The sequence below is a fragment of the Glycine max genome, chromosome 4 (assembly GCF_000004515.6).
Source record: "Glycine max cultivar Williams 82 chromosome 4, Glycine_max_v4.0, whole genome shotgun sequence".
NCBI classification, from domain to species: domain Eukaryota; kingdom Viridiplantae; phylum Streptophyta; class Magnoliopsida; order Fabales; family Fabaceae; genus Glycine; species Glycine max.
The window spans coordinates 22,699,075-22,719,345 of NC_016091.4; the positions used below are offsets into that span (position 1 = coordinate 22,699,075).

General features: G+C 35.5%; 1 protein-coding gene across 2 annotated transcripts; it reads right to left on the reverse strand.

Moving 5' to 3' along the window:
* Window positions 1–3,353: 3,353 nt before the first annotated feature.
* LOC100812721 (beclin-1-like protein) lies at window positions 3,354–19,923 on the reverse strand. 2 transcript variants are annotated; one of them, XR_005890998.1, is made up of 11 exons: window positions 19,556–19,923; window positions 18,757–19,085; window positions 18,485–18,655; window positions 17,163–17,287; window positions 12,784–12,832; window positions 7,170–7,328; window positions 6,033–6,118; window positions 5,416–5,487; window positions 4,473–4,622; window positions 3,995–4,119; window positions 3,678–3,803 (listed from the first exon to the last, which is right to left on the reverse strand). XR_005890998.1 is itself a non-coding variant. In XM_003522903.5 (10 exons), exons 1-10 carry the CDS (start codon window positions 19,704–19,706, stop codon window positions 3,566–3,568), a joined length of 1,530 nt encoding a protein of 509 aa, XP_003522951.1. In that variant the 5' UTR covers window positions 19,707–19,923; the 3' UTR covers window positions 3,354–3,565. The 2 variants fall into 2 exon arrangements, 1 of the variants encoding a protein (XP_003522951.1); XM_003522903.5 differs by lacking the exon at window positions 3,995–4,119 and having other exon boundaries at window positions 3,354–3,803.
* Between the last annotated feature and the right edge of the window lie 348 nt (window positions 19,924–20,271).

Below are 20,271 nucleotides of genomic sequence, written 5' to 3' on the forward strand. Positions count from 1 at the left end.
GGAGAACTTCTTAACAAACAAATTCAGATTTTTATTATCTAAATTTCCCAAAGGTCTTCATCACAAGCTTCATGATATGAAGTGCTTGTCTTTAAGGTCAATCCCTTTTTTTTCTTGTCAATTTCTTCTTCATCCTTGAGTCTCCCAAGCTCTAACTCATACTCTCTTAGCTTGCCAACAAGTGTAGCTACCGTCATTGTAGTTAAATATTTAGATTCTGATATTGTTGTACATTTGGATTTCGTCTTTGTAGCTACCGTCATTGTAAGGACCATTTACAATAGCATCCCATACTCATGTATCAATTGATTCAAGGAAAATTCTCATCCATACTTTCCAAAATGGATAGTTTTCTCCGATAAAAAGAGGGGATCGATTTATAGAAGCACCTTCTACAAAGCTTTGATGATTTCCAACCATTATGAGGATCTTTTTTGAAAACCGTTTCAATGACTATCAAATAAAGCTTTGATCACCAATTGTTAGAAATAATGGCGCATGAAACCACAAACCCAAAGGGGGGTGAATTGGTTTTAAAACAATTTTAGGCTCAAATCAAAGTTTTTTCGCAAAATCTTTTCCTTTAATTCAATTAATCCAAGAGAGTAAGATATGTTATAAACACCCTTATGTTTCCTTTTAACACAAATTATGGTTTAAACAAAGGTACCAAGCAAATATCAAAAACCAAGTGTTAAGAACCTTAACCAATAAACAATAAAGAGTTGAAGAGATATGGAAAAAGATACATACACAATTTACACTTCTTCGATTTCTAGGAAATCTACATCCAGTTTATCCATAGTAACCCACTAGGATCTTTTCACTATAATCTTTGAGTTATAACCAAACTCACAAGCAAATGTACACTGCAAATGCCTAAACTCTTGAAAACCTATTAAGAACTAAACCTACATGTAGAAAATCCACTACATGCACACCATTGAGAAACCTACTAAATGAAAACGAAAATTAGAAATGCAAGGAAAGATTTCACCTTATATGTGAAAGATGTGAAAGTTTGAAAACATTTTCATCGTAGTATCAACTTCCCTTCATGATCCTTTGCATTTTCATTGAGAGAGGACATATAGTCAATTATATTGATGCAAAGTTTAAACTTAGTGATTTTAAAAACTAAGTTACAAGAGTTTCAAGTCTTCAAGGCTAACAACCATGAATCAAAGCAATGCCAATCATTTTAAACATGTTGAATTACACCTCCTAGTCTAAGTAGTTATATGTATGTCAGAAATAGAGTTTTTCGATTGTGGGTCTATAACAACAATAAGAGGTATGTAAACAAAAACAAAAAACACTAACAACTTAATAATTAAATGATGGGCTTTGATGGGTTCATATGATTAGAACTGCAATATTTACAACCACTTATGTAAGATTGATTGTCCATTTTCCATCATTGCATATTCCCATAAAATTTGTAATAAAAAAAATAAGAGTAAATTACAAAGACCCCCACCCCTCAAGTATGCCTAAATAACACTCGATACCCTTCCCCGTTTTTACATTACTTTCAACACCCTTCCTTGACGGTGCCAACCTTTCATTATATATTTTAATTTAAAAAATCATTATAATAATTTAATAATTTCATTTTATCCTTTATGTTAGGTTCTAGAACACCCTTCTCCAACCTTTAAATTACTTTGCATTTTAATCTCACATTACCTTCAAACAACAATTTTTAACGTAAAAAAATATTAGGTGGCACAATGTAATAGAACCCGAACAATTTGGGGGGATAAAAAAAGGGAGGGTGTCAAGTATAATTAAGGCATACTTGAGGAGGGGATCATTGTAATTTACTCAAAAAAATATTCCCATAAATCCTATTACAGATTTTCTATTGTAATTTAAAAAAATGTCTTTTATTGGTTATTAGGTGAATATTGTAAATTTAGAAAAGTACTCATACAAAATTTATTATAAAATGCACCAGTATTTTTAGCTAAAATTATGGTAATGGCACTTTTTTGAAAGTATTAGTTAAATGTATATGAAATATATAATTATTCAGTACTCTAATTAATTTCATTTAATTACTTAAATTATTCATCTAATTTTAAATGCAATGTAATTCAAATGATGGTGATCAAATTTTATTCAATTACAAAATAACATGTTTGTCGACAATGACGATGAGGATGTCAAAGCATAGCAATGGTGATTCCAACGAATACAACAAGGAAACATATTTGCCGATAACAATCAATGTCATGTGCATGCCATGTTCGTCGGATTCCCTCAACGATCGATCATGCATTGAGTTTTAAGTTGATGACCGCATCCCGTTTGAGGAATATGGTGCTCCAACGAGTTTCCAGTTGCACGAGATCGCCAAAAATCGTTCACATGGAACAATCTTTGATCAACAATAAAGAAAAGGAACCAAGAGAGGAACGTGTGATGTGGCTGGGGTGGAAATTGAAATTCCATCTATTTCAATGGAATTGTCAATTCCTCATTTTAACAAAAGACTAAAGGGCACTGCTACGCGCACCCAGTGAAATTGCTGGTACACCCAACAATTTTACAAATTTCTCATTTTGTTCTTTCGTAAAAGGATACGAATCAGTTGATTTGTATGAGGCCCACAGATCAGTTGATCCATATGAGCTAATCCATGGACCTCATACGGATCAACTAAGTAAGAATCATGCGACTTTCAGGTTATTAACGCAACGCTCTAACCCTAATAGGCTAATTATGTTATAAAATAAATAATATTGTTATACATAACACTAAATTTTCTAATATATATTTAATGCGCATGTAAATTTAAAAAATAAATTGTGACAATTAATTTTGATATAACTCATACGAATTATTTAATCCGTATACCTTTTATAAATAAAAAATATTTCCTATTAAAAATTTAATATATTAATAAATTAAAAAAACATTTTTGAAAAAAAAAATACTGCCCAAGACTAAAAATTTGCAAAATTAGATCCGTATCCTTTTACAAAATGACAAGATGAAAAAATTGCAAAATGGCAAAATGCACTTACAGATTTTCAAAATATGCTGTTGGGATATCTAATTTACGTATGAGCTGATCCGTATCCTTTTACACAAATGGCAAAATGAAAAATTTGCAAAATTACTAGGTGACACCCAACAATACCCAACAATTTCACTGGGTGCGCATAGCACTGCCCAAGACTAAAAATTTGAAGAAATTCTGAAATTAGATATCCCAACAGCATTTTCTGAAGTAGCAATTGAAATACCATAAAAAAATTACATTACCCTCTTTAAATAGATCCACAGTCAAATTTAATTTTAAAAATACTGAATATTCTGTCAACACTTTCCAAAGAAGCTTATTATGACATCAAATTGTGGTTTCTTATTAAGAGAATGCTCTAAATTTCAATCCAATTAGTGGTACAAATCAGCACCCTTTTTATCTTCAAATTGAGAGAGACCCTTTTAACATCCTTTTCATTTTGATCAAGTAACAATTTTGACTATGTAGTTCTATGTACACATTTGTATGTGGCCTAACTATGTAGCCTAACCTAGCATATGATTAATAGGTTCAATTTCGAGATTCAGATTTGGCATCAACACCACGCTTCGTGTACAGAGACCCTACAGCAGGCACTTCAGCATGCGAAGATACCATTGCTGAAAGGGGCTGGAAGTTAGTATTTCCAACAAACCAATAGAGGGCCCATTTCAAATTGCAAAGAGTGTACTTGAGAGATTTAGTCCAATTTTCCTGCTTATTGAAGCTTTGAGTGATGGAATAGTTTTCCACCTTGTCATTCTCAATCCTACAAACCAGCCAAAAATATGTCATCCTCAATGATCAAACTACCGCATGATTTGAACAGACGTAAAGTTTATGTATGATGATCTTCAAATAATACTATTTGTAGATAAATTAGCAAGAACGCTATGTATAAAAAAGGGTATAATAAGTTCAACAAAATCCATCATACTAAAAAGCTCATGAAAACATAACTGTTAATAATACTAGCTCAATTCCAAACCAAGCTTAGTAAAGCTTGGCTCATCAACCACCATTTCTACATGCCATTTGATATTTTGGATGTTTGAGAGTGGGAATGGCAGGGTCAGAAATCTGGCCTGCACGTGCACCAGAACAAATAATGGACACTTGGAGTGTTGCGAATCTCAAGCACTAAGTTCAAAGGCACTATAAATTCCATTAAACCATAACCAAGTACACAAACATTTTCATCAAGATCTCAAGTCATGCTCGGAGTCAGGAGTAGAGACAAGCTCAAAGGTAAAACCACACAAACCCGTCATCCTTTCCTCTCCATCAATTAGCAAATGGACATAATCTGCTTAACTCAAAAAGAGTTGAGCTTGATGACACCAAAGAAAAATTCCTCTGTATCCAATGCAAACAAATGCCCACAAGACCCAAAGATAAATAATGTGCCATAAATAAAAATATATGTAGTAACACTTACTTGTAAGGCAATTTGAAACATTTCTCAGGTGGGATGTTATTCTCTTGATCCTTAGATTTGGCAAAGTCTGCGAAATCCTTGAGGCATGCTAAAAACAAAGTCATTGCTTTGTCATAGCGAGTACTCCAGAACAAGTTGACAGGACCAAACCTGAAAACCATAACATCCATTAATAGTGACTCAGTAGACAAGTTTAAGAACAAATCTAAAAGCAGGAAGTTTATTATAGGGTTAATTAAGTTTTTAGTCCCTCAACTTTTTAGATTATAATTTTTGGTTCCTCAAAATATTTTTGATAATTTTTAATCCTTCATTAATTTCTTGTCATCATTTTTAGTCCTTCTAAAACTTTATGCTCATTTTTAGTCCCTTATTTATTTTTATTGCTCAAAAATAATCCCAGATATAAATTAAACAAGGGACTAAAAATAGGCAAAATAAGGACTACGTTTGAACAATAAAAATAAACAAAAGACTAAAATTGCCGACAGAAAATTAACAGAGGACTAAAAGTTGTATAAAAAATTTTGAGGGACTAAAAATTGGAATCTAAAAAAGTTGAGGGACTAAACTTAATTAACCCTTTATTAAATTATTTTGTTTACAATTTAGTATACCTCAGAACACCAACTATAATCTTAGCACATACAAAACCTGAGCCGATTGCCAAGGGCCATGGCATGACCCAAAATAGTATAAAAAACACCAATGTAGCTCCACGTTTTAACCGGATGTTTAAATAAATAAACGGAGAAGTAATAAAACTAAAACGCAGAAAATTTGAAATTGCTACCAACCAATCAGCTGGTATATCTGATTTCCCTTTTTACACATTACACTAATAATTTAGGCTCAACTTCAGCCAGCATCAAATTCTATAAATAAAGTCAAAAATCACAAAGACACAAATGACTACAAATGTAGAACCATGAAGCGTACTTACAGCTCGTAGGTACTGTTATTGGTGTCTGTGATACGAGGGTAGCTACCCATAGGAATTATCTTTATTCGATATCTAAAAGTAACGAGTTCAGGAGTTACAAGTCAATAACAAAAGCCTTGTCCCACTAAGCAAGGTTGGTTACATGAATCATAGTTTCATACAATGCCATTGAGCTCATATTACAAGTCATTCCAATAAATTACATGAAAAATGTAAAGTGACAATAATATGAAATTGCTAGCACACAGTACAAGCAAACAGGACCTTGAAAGTTTCAGCTTGCTGTAAAATTTCAACTCAACTAGAAACCATCTTGTCAAATTTTGTCAAAATTGAACAACAACAAGAAGGTAATCAAATGATCCATATTTTAATATATTTTGAAAAGTTTTATTACGTCGATTTTAATCTATATGAATAAGGTAACAAATGATTTTGAATTAATATGAAATTTGCTTATGTAATCTATGTGAAATGAACTTTCGATCCAACGGTAAGTTTTAAGAACACATTAATCAGTTGAAAAATTATAGAATGGTATAATAATTGTCAAAGTTATACCGGTGTAAATTTGATCTCTTCTCATATATATACACACACATGGAGACAAAGGATACTGAAACTTCGGTCGGAAATATTGGCACATAGTATGAAGAAGGAGGCAAGCTTGGCCCCAGGCAGCATTTATCTCATCCCATTCAACCTAAACATTTCATAAAAGTGAACATCATAATCAAAGCTTAAATATTCAAACTAGGAAGAAAAATTATTCAATTCAAGATTAAGAAAATTCTCTAGGATAAAAATCATTTTATGAAGGGACATATCAAAGCAAAACATGAGTGCATGTACCACAAAGTTGAAAGAATTGACACCATAGATTTAGTTATCCATATTCCACAATAAGTTGCCTCGTTCAAAAAGCACTTCAAGACACAATTAGCCAAAGAAATTTAATATTTTGTTGCAAGATAATTTTTTTAAATAAAAGTAGCTACAGTACAAGTTTATGAACATCTATCACAACTTATACCAAGAAATTCTAGATAATGAAAACAATAATGTAGTGTCATTTTTCAGTAACAGTAATACGGTAATAAATTCTTCAAGCTAGGCATCTTGAATAGCACACATTCTAGTTTATATGTTTTCATCTATATTCCAGCTAGCATATGTCTCCTCTATCCTTTTTTTGCAACTGGGTGCGCCTTGTCTCTTTCAGTTATCTCTAGATTCTGTACAACTGGCAGCCATGGAAGGTTTTTAGATTCACTTCTTGGTCAACACATGCTATTGTGCTTTCCTTTTAACACTATTATGCCTAAGTTTGGAATGCTCACAGCAGCACTTTGGGTAAAAAATTTACCAAAGCCGATACATATAAATGTGAATATATGGATGGATATGGATGCAAGAATATAAATTGTTCGATTACCAAATTGTCTCCAAAGCTTAATCTGATACCAAATAAAACCACATAAAATAAGCTTAAGTCACCCATTTGCAATTCCACTAAAAAAAAAAAAAGTGAGTAAGCACAGTATAAAACAAAGAAAAATTATTGAAATAATAGCAAAGACTTTTAGAGCAACTCAAAGCAGTGACCTTACACAATCTTGCTTATATGCCATGATAGCTTATCAGTTATCTTAAACTTTAAAAGCATACAATAGAAGGAACCCAACCATGCATATTAAACTCAACAACACATTGACACAAAATTAAAAGCCAGAAATACATGTTAGGCATCTTACAGGAATTTTAGGAAGTCTTCCAAGTCGAAAATTGTTAATTGTTCCAAACTCTCCATCATGAGAAATGGGGAAGGCGTCATTGAGCACATTTGTACGCTTCAATAATTCTAAATGTGCCTGTGAAACTTCAATCTTGGCCAAAATTGCATCTCTCTCCTCCTGTTAATTAAAGTATTTTTGCTGGAAGTTATTATATTTTTCAGAAAAAGGAGAAAGTTTTCTAATACATGTTTAAACTTCTTGCTACATGAGTATTAGAGTATGTTGTTAGTCAACTGTGAAAACAGTTCTGTAAACTAATTGTAAGGGCTGTTAGCTTTCGCTAAGAGCACCTATCTTAGAGTTGGTTAGAATCAGTTAAAGTTGGTTAGAATCAGCTAAAGTTGGTTAGGTTCTGTTAGTTAGTTACAATTTGTTGCAATAACAAAACAGAGGTTTATATATACCACTTTTATAACCTTCTGTAATTAACTTTTGATAATCAATAAAATTAGCCTTTATGTTCAACAAGTTTTCTCTTCCTCCTCTCTCTCTCAATTTATTCAACATGGTATCTAGAGCCATTTTTTCGAATTCCTAGTTCCTTTACCAGGTCCAGTGTTCTGTGTTCATGGCTTCTGCTCCTTCCAGTTCAGTTCCTCAATCATTTCCCAACTTTGTGACAGAAAAACTTGATGATTCCAACTATCTTCACTGGCGTCAACACGTTGAGCTAGTTATTAAGTCACACAGATTGCAACGTTTCGTGGTTAATCCGATTATTCCTCCTCATTATCTCACATGAGATGATCGTGTTGCTGATACGTATCAACCCTGATTATGAAGCCTGGAAGTCCAAGATCAAACACTCCTAGTATGGCTACAGTCAACTCTTTCTAAATCAGTGTTGTCGCGTGTTCTTGGTTCAGATCATTCCTATCAAGTTTGGGATAAAATTCATGAGCATTTTAGCCTTCACATGAAAACTCGAGCACGACAGCTCCGCACTGTCATGAGAGCAGTTACTCTTGACGGCAAAACAATTGAGGAGTACTTGGGAAAAATAAAAGGGTTTGTGGATGAACTTGCTGGTGTTGGTGTCCTTGTTCATCATGAGGAATACGTTGACGCGCTACTTGAAGGACTGTCGTCGGATTACGCGTCGGTGGTTTCTGTTATCGAAAGCAAAAAGCAAACTCCGTCCACCGCAAAGATTGAAGCGTTGCTCTATGGACATGAAACTCGACTCATGCGCTACAACAAAGAAGCACAGGTAATGAAACTCTGCTTCGATAAATTACACGCAAGGCTATTTGTATCCCAACACCTATAAAACTGGTGGTTCTCGCAATGCATGTGGTCGTGGTGGTAGTTGTGGTGCCTTTTTGGACCGTGGTGCGGGCCATGGTGGTGGTGGCTTCGGCCGAGATCGTGGTGGTGGACGATTTGCAAATTTTCAATGTCAAATATGTCTCAAATTTGGGCACACAGCTAATGTTTGTCATTTTCGGTATGATGCGACCTTCCATCCTCATGAATCTTTATCTTTCATTGATCCCACTACATTACAACTTATCCCATACTCTACTGGTTCAGTCAGAACCTCAAACACCTGGGTTAATCCAAATTCTAAGAATTCTGGTCCAATTCATAGTCAACTCAGTGTCATGCTCACTAGTTCAACCTCTCAAGGGAATGGCCAAGCTGGTACCACCCCTGGATTCCAGATTCTGGGGCCAGCTTTCATGTAACTGGAGACTCACAAAGTATTAAACAATTCCCCCACTTTGATGGACCAGATTAGATATTCATAGGCAATGCTGAAGGTTTAAGTATTTCTAACACTGGTTCTTCATCATTTATATCTCCTAATGATGTTGGCATAACCTTTAAACTTCACAAGTTACTACATGTTCCTTCAATTTCGAAAAATTTGTTAAGTGTTAGTCAATTTGCCAAAGATAACTATTTTCTTTGAATTTTATCCTCATGTGTGTCTTGTAAAATCTCAAGAGACCAATAAGATCCTTCTTAAAGGAGTTGTTGGTGCTGATGGACTTTACTCCTTTCATAATCTCAAGCTTCAAGAGAGTCACTGCTGATGTCTGCTGTTTCAAGTGTTGCCTCTCCTAGTTCAGCTCTCACTATTAATAATAATAGTTCTACTGTAATGTCTGATTCTGTTTCTCCTTCTCTCAGTATTTCTAATCTCTGGCATGCTAGGTTAGGGCATCCTAATGATCATGTAATGAAACTTGTTCTCAGTCATTGTAATATTTCTTCATCAAACAAAAATTCCACAGGGTTTTATGCTTCTTGTTGTATGGGTAAATCTCATAGATTACCTTCTCATACTTCTACTTCTGTCTATTCTCCTTTAGAGCTCATTTTTAAGGATTTGTGGGGACCTTCTCATATTATCTCATATTTTGGTTATAAATATTATGTCTCTTTCATTGATGCTTTCTCTAGGTATATTTGGATATATCCTATAAAGTCCAAAGCTGAAATCATGTCTGTTTTTCAAACTTTCAAGTCCATGGTTGAACTACAACTTAACCTCAAAATCAAAAGTGTCCAGTCTGATTGGGGAGGTGAATACAGACCCTTTTCCACACTTTTAGCCTCTTTTGGCCTTTCTCATAGACTTACCTGTCCTCACACTCATCATCAAAATGGTGTGGTTGAGAGAAAGCATAGACATATAATTGATTTGGGTCTCACATTGCTGCATCATGCATCTTTACCTTTGCAATTTTGGGATTATGCTTTTACTACATCTATTTATCTCATTAACAGGCTTCCCATTGCTTCTCTAAAATTTGCCACTCCCTTTGTTACCTTGTTTAAAAAGGAACCTGATTATCATTTTCTTAAAAATTTTGGGTGTGCCTGTTTTCCTTTATTGAGACCATATCATACACAAACTAGATTTCCGTTCTCAAGAATGTTTATTCCTAGGGTATTCATCTTCCCACAAGGGTTACAAATGCTTATCTTCTTCTGGTAAAGTGTACATTTCTAAAGATGTTTTGTTCAATGAGTTAAGGTTCCCCTATTCTGATTTGTTTCCCACTTCTACTAGTTCAGTCACTAACCTTGATTCCTACTTTAGTCTCAATCCAAATCTTTCTCCACCCTCTGTCTCTTCCATTTCTCAAACATCTCAAGTGTCTGATACAGCTTCGGTTCCCCTTGTTCCTCCTGGGTTTTCTTCTTTATCAACTCAGTCTTCTAGCAACACTGATTCTGTACCTCAAAATTCTACTTGCGCTGTGTCTGCCTCTGTCCATCCTGTCAATTCAGAGCCTACGGCCCTTGCTTCATCCTTTTCAAAATATATTTCTATACCAAATTCTGTACCAGTCAATACTCATCCTATGTAAATAAGGTTTAAGTTTGGTATTCACAACCCTAGGTTACATCCTTCTCTATTTCTTACTCATTTTGAGCCTAAAACTGTAAAACAAGCTTTGGCAAATGCAGATTGGCTCACTGTTATGCGACAAGAGTATAATGCCCTACTAAAGAACAGAACTTCGGACTTGGTATGATTACCTCCTAATAGGCAAGCTATTGGTTGTAAATGGGTTTTCAGGGTAAAGGAAAATGTTGATGGTTCCATTAACAGGTTCAAAGCTCGATTGGTAGCCAAAGGATTTCATCAAGTGCATGGTTTTGATTTTCATGAAACCTTTTCTCCTGTGATCAAACCTGTTACTATTCGAATCATCCTTACTTTGGCTTTGTCTCATGGGTGGAAATTATTTCAACTTGATGTAAATAATGCTTTTCAGAATGGGTCACTTGAAGAAACTATTTTCATGACTCAGCCTCCTGGTTTTGAAGTTGCAGATAAGTCATTGGTATGCAAACTCAACAAATCCATTTATGGCTTAAAACAGGCTCCAAGGCAGTGGTTTGACAGGCTAAAATCTACTTTACTGCAGTTTGGTTTTATTGGAAGCAAAAGTGATTCATCTTTATTCATTTTTCGCCAACAGATGCATGTTGTTTATCTCCTGGTCTATGTGGATGATATCATTCTAACATGTTCACCTTCACTAATACAGCAGATTACATACAAGCTAAACACTGCTTTTTCACTCAAGCAGCTTGGTCATCTAGATTATCTCCTGGGTCTGGAAATCAAGAATCTACCCAATAGTTCTATCCTTATAACTCAAACCAAATACATTAGAGATTTACTTCACAAGACTAACATGGTTGAAGCTCACTCTATCTCTTTCCAATGGTATCCAACTACAAGTTGCCTCGACATGGTGCTGATGCTTTTCATGATCCAACCTTATACAGGTCTGTAGTAGGTGCATTACAGTATGCTACCCTTACTAGACCTGAGATAAGTTTTGTTGTCAACAAAGTTTGCCAATTTATGGCTGCTCCTTTGGATTCTCACTGGACAGTGGTAAAAAGGATATTAAGGTATCTGAAGGGCACTTTGTTTAATGGTTTGCTTCTTCAACCTACATATGTTACAAAGCCCTTAGTTATTCGAACTTTTTGTGATGCTGACTAGGCATTAGATGTGGATGACAGGCGCTCTACCTCAGGGACTGCTATTTTACTTTGCTCCAAACTTAATCTCTCGGTGGTCTCGAAAGCAGAAAGTTACTGTCAGGTCTAGTACAGAAGATGAGTATCCCAGTATAGCTCAAACATCCACTGAATTAACTTGGATTCATACTCTGCTAACAGAATTGTAAGTTTCATTCACTACTCCTGTTATTTTTTGTGATAATCAGAGTGCAGTTTCTATTGCACACAATCCAGTTTTTCACAGCCATACCAAACACATGAAAATTGATGTCTTTTTTGTGAGAGAAGATTCTGACCAAGCAACTTGCTATTGTCCATGTTTCAGCTCTAGATCAATGGGCTGATATTCTCACCAAGCCTCTTTTTGCACCACGATTTGAAGTTCTTCAAGGCAAACTCAATGTGAAGAGTGTTTCTCCTGAAAACTCTTCCCCTTGAGTTTGAGGGGGGGTATTAGAGTATGCAGTTAGCCAATTCTGTAAACTAATTGTAAGGGCTGTTAGCTTTTGCTAACAGCACCTATCTTAGAGTTGGTTAGAATCAATTAGAGTTGGTTAGGTTCTGGTAGTTAAAATTTTGTTAGTTAGTTACAATCTATTACAATAACAGAACAGAGGTCTATATATACCTCTTTTATAACCTTCTGTAATTAACTTTTGATAATCAATAAAATTAGCCTTTATGGTCAACAAGTTTTCTCTTCCTTCTCTCTCTCTCTCAATTTATTCAACAATGAGTATCAAGATAAGTGAATCCTATACTAACATCAAACATAAAATAAGACAATAACATAAAAGTTGGTAAAAAAGAAAATTCCATTCATGAAGCATGATCCTCTGATAATCAGTTTTATTTCCTTTATGTTATCAGTGACCATATTCCACCATTAAAGATAGCAATAGAAGTAGACAGAGCTACTAGTTGAAAATGCAGCCATGTTTGTTGTTTGAACCAATAGAAATTATCCTTTGGAACTCACCCAAACTAGCTCAAGACATAAGCAACATAAAAGTTGCCAGAATAAATTCTACCCAACAAGATGGTATGGGAAAGGGGCAGGGAGATAATTACAAACCTGATGAGAAATTAATTGAAACTGAAAATTGTTGAACTCATGCCAATACCTGTTGCACATTTAGACACATAAAATCAGTTGAGACTAATATTTGATAATAATACTTGAGTGTCTCTCACACTCACACACAGCAGACATGTATTTATATATTAAGAGTTAAAGTACAAGTTGTCTCTCTATCACAGATGACTACAACAGAGAGAGAATACACATATAGAATAATATAAAAACTACATATAATCTAAGTATCTAACATTCCCCCTCAAGCTGGAGCATATAGATTGTATGCTCCAAGCTTGAAACATATGAAATGGATCCAGGTCCTCTAAAAGATATGGTCAAAATAGTCCTCTCAAAGATATGGTCAAAATATCTGCAAGTTGATCATTGGAGCTGACAAATTCAGTACTAATCTCCTTGGACAACACTTTCTCCCTAACAAAGTGGCAGTCAATCTCTATATGTTTGGTTCTTTAATGAAACATTGGATTGGAAGCAATGTGAAGAGCTGCCTGGTTGTCACAATACAACTTCATTTGTTTAACTTCACAAAGCTTTAACTCTTGAAGAAGTTGTTTGATCCAAACTAACTCACAAGTGGTTGTGGCCATAGCCCTACATTTTGCTTCTGCACTAGACCGAGCAACAGTGTTTTGTTTCTTGCTCATCCAAGAGATAATATTACCTCAATGGATACACAATATCCAGTAGTGGACCTTCTGTCTATGGGGCATCCAGTCTTTAACTTGTCCTCATATAACAATCCTTGTCCTGGAGCCTTCTCAATGTTCCTGAGAATGCGAATCACAACCTTCTGTGATCAACATGAGGAGCTTACATGAATTGACTAACCACACTAACAACAAAAGAGATGTAAGGTATTGTAATTGTAAAATAAATAAGCTTTCCAACCAGTCTTCTATATCTTTCTGGATCTGAGTATGGATCACCTTGGTCTGCCATTAGCTTTTGATTTGGATCTATAGGAATATTAACGGGTCAACAGTTAGTCATGTCTGTTTCTTCTTAAATATCAAGAGCATACTTCCTTTGGAAGACTATAATGCCTTCATTAGATTGAGCTACTTCAATACCAAGGAAGTATTCAAGACTTTGAAGGTCTTTGATTTGGAAATGACTTTACAAGAACTCTTTCAGTTGGGAAATCTTAACACTATCATTTCTTGTGATAACTATGTCATTCACATAGACAACAAGATAGACACATTTCCAAGAAGATGTATGGCAATAAAAAACTGAATGATCTGCTTTACTTCGTTTCAGCCCAAAACTCTGAACATGACTGAATTTGCCAAACCAGGCTTGTGGAGATTGTTTGAGCTCGTAGAAGAACCAAAATAGCTTACAAACTAGACCAGATTCCTCCTGAGCAACAAACCCAAGAGGTTGCTCCATGTAAATCTCCTCATCTAGCTCACCATAAGGGAATACATTTTTAACATCTAGCTGATGTAAGGGCCAATGACCAATAGCAGCCATGGCAAAGAAGAGCCAAATAGTAGTGATTTTGGCCACCGGAGAAAAAGTATCACCATAGTCCAGACCATATATATGGGTATAAGCTTTGGCCACCAATCAGGCCTTAAGACGATCAACTTCACCATTAGGGCCAACTTTAATGGCATATACCCATCTAAAACCAACCACCTTCTTTTTAGGACGAAGAGAAACCAACTCCCAAGTAACACTGTGTTTAAGAGCCTGCATTTCAACAATCATGGCTTGTCACCATCCATGATGACCAAGTGCTTCATGGACATCTTCGGGAATAGTAAGAGAAGATAAAGGGGAAACAAAAGAGAAATGTGAAGAAGATAAACGATGATAACTCAGATAAATAGGATGAGGATTTTGAGTAGAACGAATACATTTCCTAAGAGCAATGGGCACTTGAGTCATCATCATGAGGAGGCGATGATGAGAAAGAAGGATCTGTCATAGGGGAAGCCAATGGAGAAAGACATGAACCAGAAGACTTTTCATGTAATATTGGACTAGTTCCTTGTGTCCGGTGTTGGGATATCATAGGAGGATGTGAAGATAACTCGAATGAACTGTTGGTTGGAGGGTGAGACTGATTTTCCTCTTGGTTGGAGTTCCCAAAGATAGGGAATGTTATTGGGCTGAAGGATGGGATAGGTAAGACCTATTGTATTAAGTTGATATCTTGCTAGGAAGATGAGAAGAAAGGAGTTTCTTCGAAGAATGTAACATCAGCAGACATGTAGTACCTCCTAATTTCTGGAGAATAGCACTGATACCCTTTCTAAAGACGAGAGTACCCAAGGAAAACACATTTGATTGCCCTTGCAGAGAACTTGTCAAGACCTGGGAAAACATCATGGACAAAACAAGTACAACCAAAGATACGAGGAGGAACATGATATAAGAGTTCACTTGGAGAGATAATGGAAATAGGAATTTTATTATCAAGTGTTGAAGAGGGCATTCTATTTATTAAAAAACCAGCAATGAGAATAGCATCACCCCATTGTTGAACACAGGCATTCGCATTAAACAATAAGTTGCATGTTGTCTCAACCAAATGTCTATTTTTTCTTTCTGCTATTCCATTTTGTTATGATGTATAAGGAAAAGTGGATTGATGTAATATGCCCTGTGAGGATAAAAAGGAAGAAAAAGTAGAAGAAAAATATTCTTTAGCATTGTCACTTTGGAGAATTTTAATGACTTTGCCAAATTGGTTCTTGATTTCATTGAAGAAATAAAAATAGGCAAAAGTTAAGATCTATCTTTCATCAAATATACCCAAGTACAACGAGTATTCATCGACGAATATAACAAAATATCTAAACCCAAAAGATGTAACACAACTAGGACCCCAAATGTCTGAATGAATGATAGAAAAAGGAGTGTTACATCTTGGTTCAGTCTGTTTGGGAAAGGAAAACCTAGTATGTTTACCTAATTGACATGATTCACACTCGTAACTTACTGAGACCAAGAACCATTTGCTTTAACTTTGACAAATTCGGATGACCTAAGCAATCATGAAGAAGTTTAGAACATGGAGCACACAGGACACAGAAGAACTTGTTTCCAAATAGTAGAGTCCTCTTGACTCACGTCCTACTCCAATTGTACGACCTATACCACATTCCTTTATGATAAAGAAATCATCACTGAATGTTACTAAACGATTTAGAGACTTGGTTAATTGACTTAGAGAAATTAAATTAAAAAGACAATTAGGAACAAAAAGGACAAATTTTAAGATTAAGGAGATAGAGAGATTTGACCAACTCCTTTAGAAGCCACCTTGGATTCATTTGCCATGGTTATAAGATGAGGAAACTTTGGGGAAGAGATGGAGGTAAATAAAGATGCATTACCAGAAATATGATTAGAAGAACCTGAGTCAATCACCCATGGACCTTGAATGTCCATAGATTGAGAAACGCAAGCTGTTGAAATACTAGAGGTTAAAGGAGGTTGAGCTTGTCTGCTAGCTTTTAACCTTAGATATTCCTGATACTCTTCATCAAAGAATTTAGCCTCAACTCTCTTGAATTTGGATGCTGTCTTGTTAGGGAAACCAAATAAATGGAAGCATGTTATCCAAGTATGCCCTATTCTCTTGCAAAATGTGCATTCAGTATGGTCTCCTCTACTCATTGTGTACAAACAGCAGCTAGGAGGACGAGATGATGACTGAACCAGGACAGAAGAGGACGGGCGTGTTACCAAGCGTATCCAAACAGCAACAAGAGGACTTGAAAACGACGAACTAATGACTGAATCAGGACCGGAAGAGGCCTACAAACCTAACCGCGGCGTCGCGAATGAGTTACGGGGACTGGAGACCGGCGTGTATACAGCATGCGCCTGACGAAGACCCAGATAAAGGCGGCGCGTGGTGAAGTTTTGGACTTCGAAACCTTCTGGGCTGGGTCACACGTGGCGAGGCACACCAGATCCAGTGATCGCTGGAAAATATGATGGCAGCCGACGGCAGTGGCCATTGGAAACGACAGATAGCAGCGGACAACTGGCAGAGCAGGATCAACCCGCTTTGGTACCAAGTTGAGACTTATATATTTGATAATAATACTTGTGTCTCTCACACTCACACTCACACACAGCTAAAATGTATTTATATAGTAAGAGTTTAAGTACAAGTTGTCTCTCTGACAGATGACTACAGCAAAGAGAGAATACACAATATAGAATAATATAAAAACTACATAAAATCAAAATCAATCATTGGCATCAAGAATCCACACAAACCACATAAGAAAAGATTAAAGACCTATCAATATTCATAGAAATTTTATTTTGGGAGTTATGGCATTTTTTTATCAGGAAATATCATATGGTCAAGGTACAAAGGAAAATACCGCTCCTCCAATTCTTTAAAGCGACTTGATTTTAACTCTAGTTCCCTCAGTTCAGCATTTACTTCAGCATTCTGTCTCTCGGTTGCTTCAATTGCTGCTTCAAGTCTTCGTTCTTCTTCCTCAATCTTGAATAGTATTCCAAGTAGTAAATTACTGATTAGACCTTGGGAAAAAAATTTTAATGGTACACTCAAGACAATCATCATAATCAAACCAGTGCTTCTGAGGATAAAGAGAATTCCAATCAAAACTCCATATTTCCACTACAAAGAATGACAAGTATAATTTTGAAATAAGAAGCAGTTGTGAACCAATCATTCCAACTTCAAAACTGAAAAGGGCAATTTCTCATAGATATGGAAAAATAAATACACTTTACTTTCTGGCTTTCTGGCTTTCTGGCATACCTATATAACTACTAAAAAGAGAGAGATAAAAAACGTGAAGGGAGAAGCAATTTCGCACAGAACAAATCTTGGAACAACTCCACAGAGCGTAGCAACTAAATCAAGGCACCCATGGCTCCTGGTAGATTTGGAAGACTTAACGAAATGGGAAAAAACATAGGAGGTTGCAATAACTTATGCGTATCAGTTCAAAATAGATTAGAAACAGTGCAATGTCACCCTTTCTCCGTGCAAACAAGGAAAATAAATTTGAAATGCTTCAGTTATGTTATGTGTGACGTCACAGAGAACAAAACCCCCGTTATCTTCAATTTCATTCTAGCCCTACTACCAAACACTATATCATGGAACAAAGCATACAGGACAAAGATTCAAATAATAGTTAACAGAGATTATGAATACTCTGATTTTTCCCGAGTTATCACCACTAATGTTTTAAATTCTAAATAAATGGATAAATAATGCATATATTGGAGATAGTAAACCTGATTGTGACATCACACATAACGGATCCAGCACTCCTAGGGAGAAGCAGAAGAGAGATAAAAAAAAATAGGTGACAGGAGAAGTGACATCACACTATACTGATCTGGAACAACTCCACCAAAGTATAGAAACCAAATCACTTTATGTCGTCACCCAAGGCTCTTGGTAAATTTGGAAGGTTCGACAAAATGGAAAATAACATAGGATATTGCAATAGCCTATGTGATTATTATGCAATGATAATACATTGATAATGCCTTACCCATCTACCAAACACTACCTATATCACAGAACAAACTAATATAGCATTAAATACAAACCAGCGATTCAGATACTCTGATTTCCCCATAGTTATCACCACTAATGGTTTAAATCCCAAATAAAAAGTTCTGTAATTCACATATTGGAGATAGTAAACCTGACTAGCACCTTCAATTTCTCTTTAAGAAAATCAGCCTCACTCAGGACATCTCTAGCCTCCCCCTCCAAGCATTTAAGACAGGCTTCATAAGCTTCAATGTCCCTGTTCACATCTTCAACCTCTTTATCAAGCTTATCTGACAAAATCCTCATGCAGTCAAGGCATGAAGGCTGTTCAACCTGTAACCACAAACAGAAAACATAGATTATGACCCAATCACCTAAAAACCTATCAAATACATTACATAATACATATTTACATGTTTCCTCCATCCACAAACCTGCATCTGCGTCGTGGCAATCTCAAATGCTCGAGTCAGGACAGTAATAGTAGAATTAAACCCAGAGTTATGAGGTGGCAAATGGCCACCAGAATCAGCCCCTGTGCCCGACGAATGCACCGCGTTTCCATCGGTCCCCGATTCGGACTTGTACACAACCACAAATGACTCCTCCATGGCCTTCCCTGGCTGTGCAGCAGCATCGCCGCGTGGCCGAGGAGGATTTCCCTGAGCCTGAGGTTTCTGCTTGGGCAACACAACATAGGAATTGTCCATTTTAGTCGTACTCAGCACACTGCTGGCAACGTGAATGGACGACCCTTGCATCCCTACACTCATCCATGGCCTCTCCATCAAAAATTTAATCACCACAACCATTCTCGTTTGACTAATTACAACTCAATTTACTTAAAATCAACACCAATACAAAAATTATTTAAAAACCATTCCACGTAACGCATCAAACGCAACAACTTATATATCAGCCAAATCAACAACAAGTATCAATCAATTAAATTAACAAATAACAATAAAACCCTAACGAACCGGACGATCCTTGCATCCCTACACTCTTTCATCCATTGCCTCTGCATCAAAAATCAAATCACCAGAACACAAAACAGCCTTTCTCGTTTAAACAATCACAATTCACTCAAAACCAATTCTGACACACCCATTAAGCCATTCAACATGAGCATCAATCAAATGCAACAACATTATAAATCAGCAAAATCAACAAACAACAAGTATCAATCAATTAATTTAATTAACAAATGATAATAATGAAACCCTAACGAACCGTAGCGAGAAGGATCGTTGAAGAACTTGTCGGCGTAAGAATCGGCGCCTACGATGCAGAGAGGGTTGCGGCAGTTCTGGCAAACCCATCGGGGAACATTCGGATCCACCGGGAAGGTCCGAGTCCGACCCTTATTTTCGCCCTTCTTCATCGTTTTGGGTCTTTCTTCACTGAAATCCGATTCTGGATGATTTTTTATTTTTTATTTTTATATCATGATGAACAGAAAATAAATAAATAAATAAATCGTAAAAAGGGAAATGATAGGTGCTTTGGTGAGGTGATTTAGGTGACAGTAATATTGGCGACTGAAAAACGAGGATAGATTCCGATGGAGCAAGAAACTGTAGTCGAATTCTTTCCGTTATTAGTTATTACACATATTTGCTAGGGAGTGTAATCTTTAAAAGAAAAAACAGTAGTACTAATAATATACGTTAATTTAAAAAAGATATTTATATAATTTAATTATGTCTATTTTATTTAAAAATAATTTATAAAAAATATTTTTATTAGAATTTGATATCAATAATAAAAAAATCATTAGAAACAAAACCTAAATTAAATCAAAAGTATTTCAAAAATAATATCATTAGATAATATAAAATTAATTAAAGTTAGTTGAGTTTTGTTACAATCGAGATGTGAAAGAGAATAATAAATAAGTATTTTAAAATAAATAAATTATATTATAATTAAATTCATAATAAATAAAT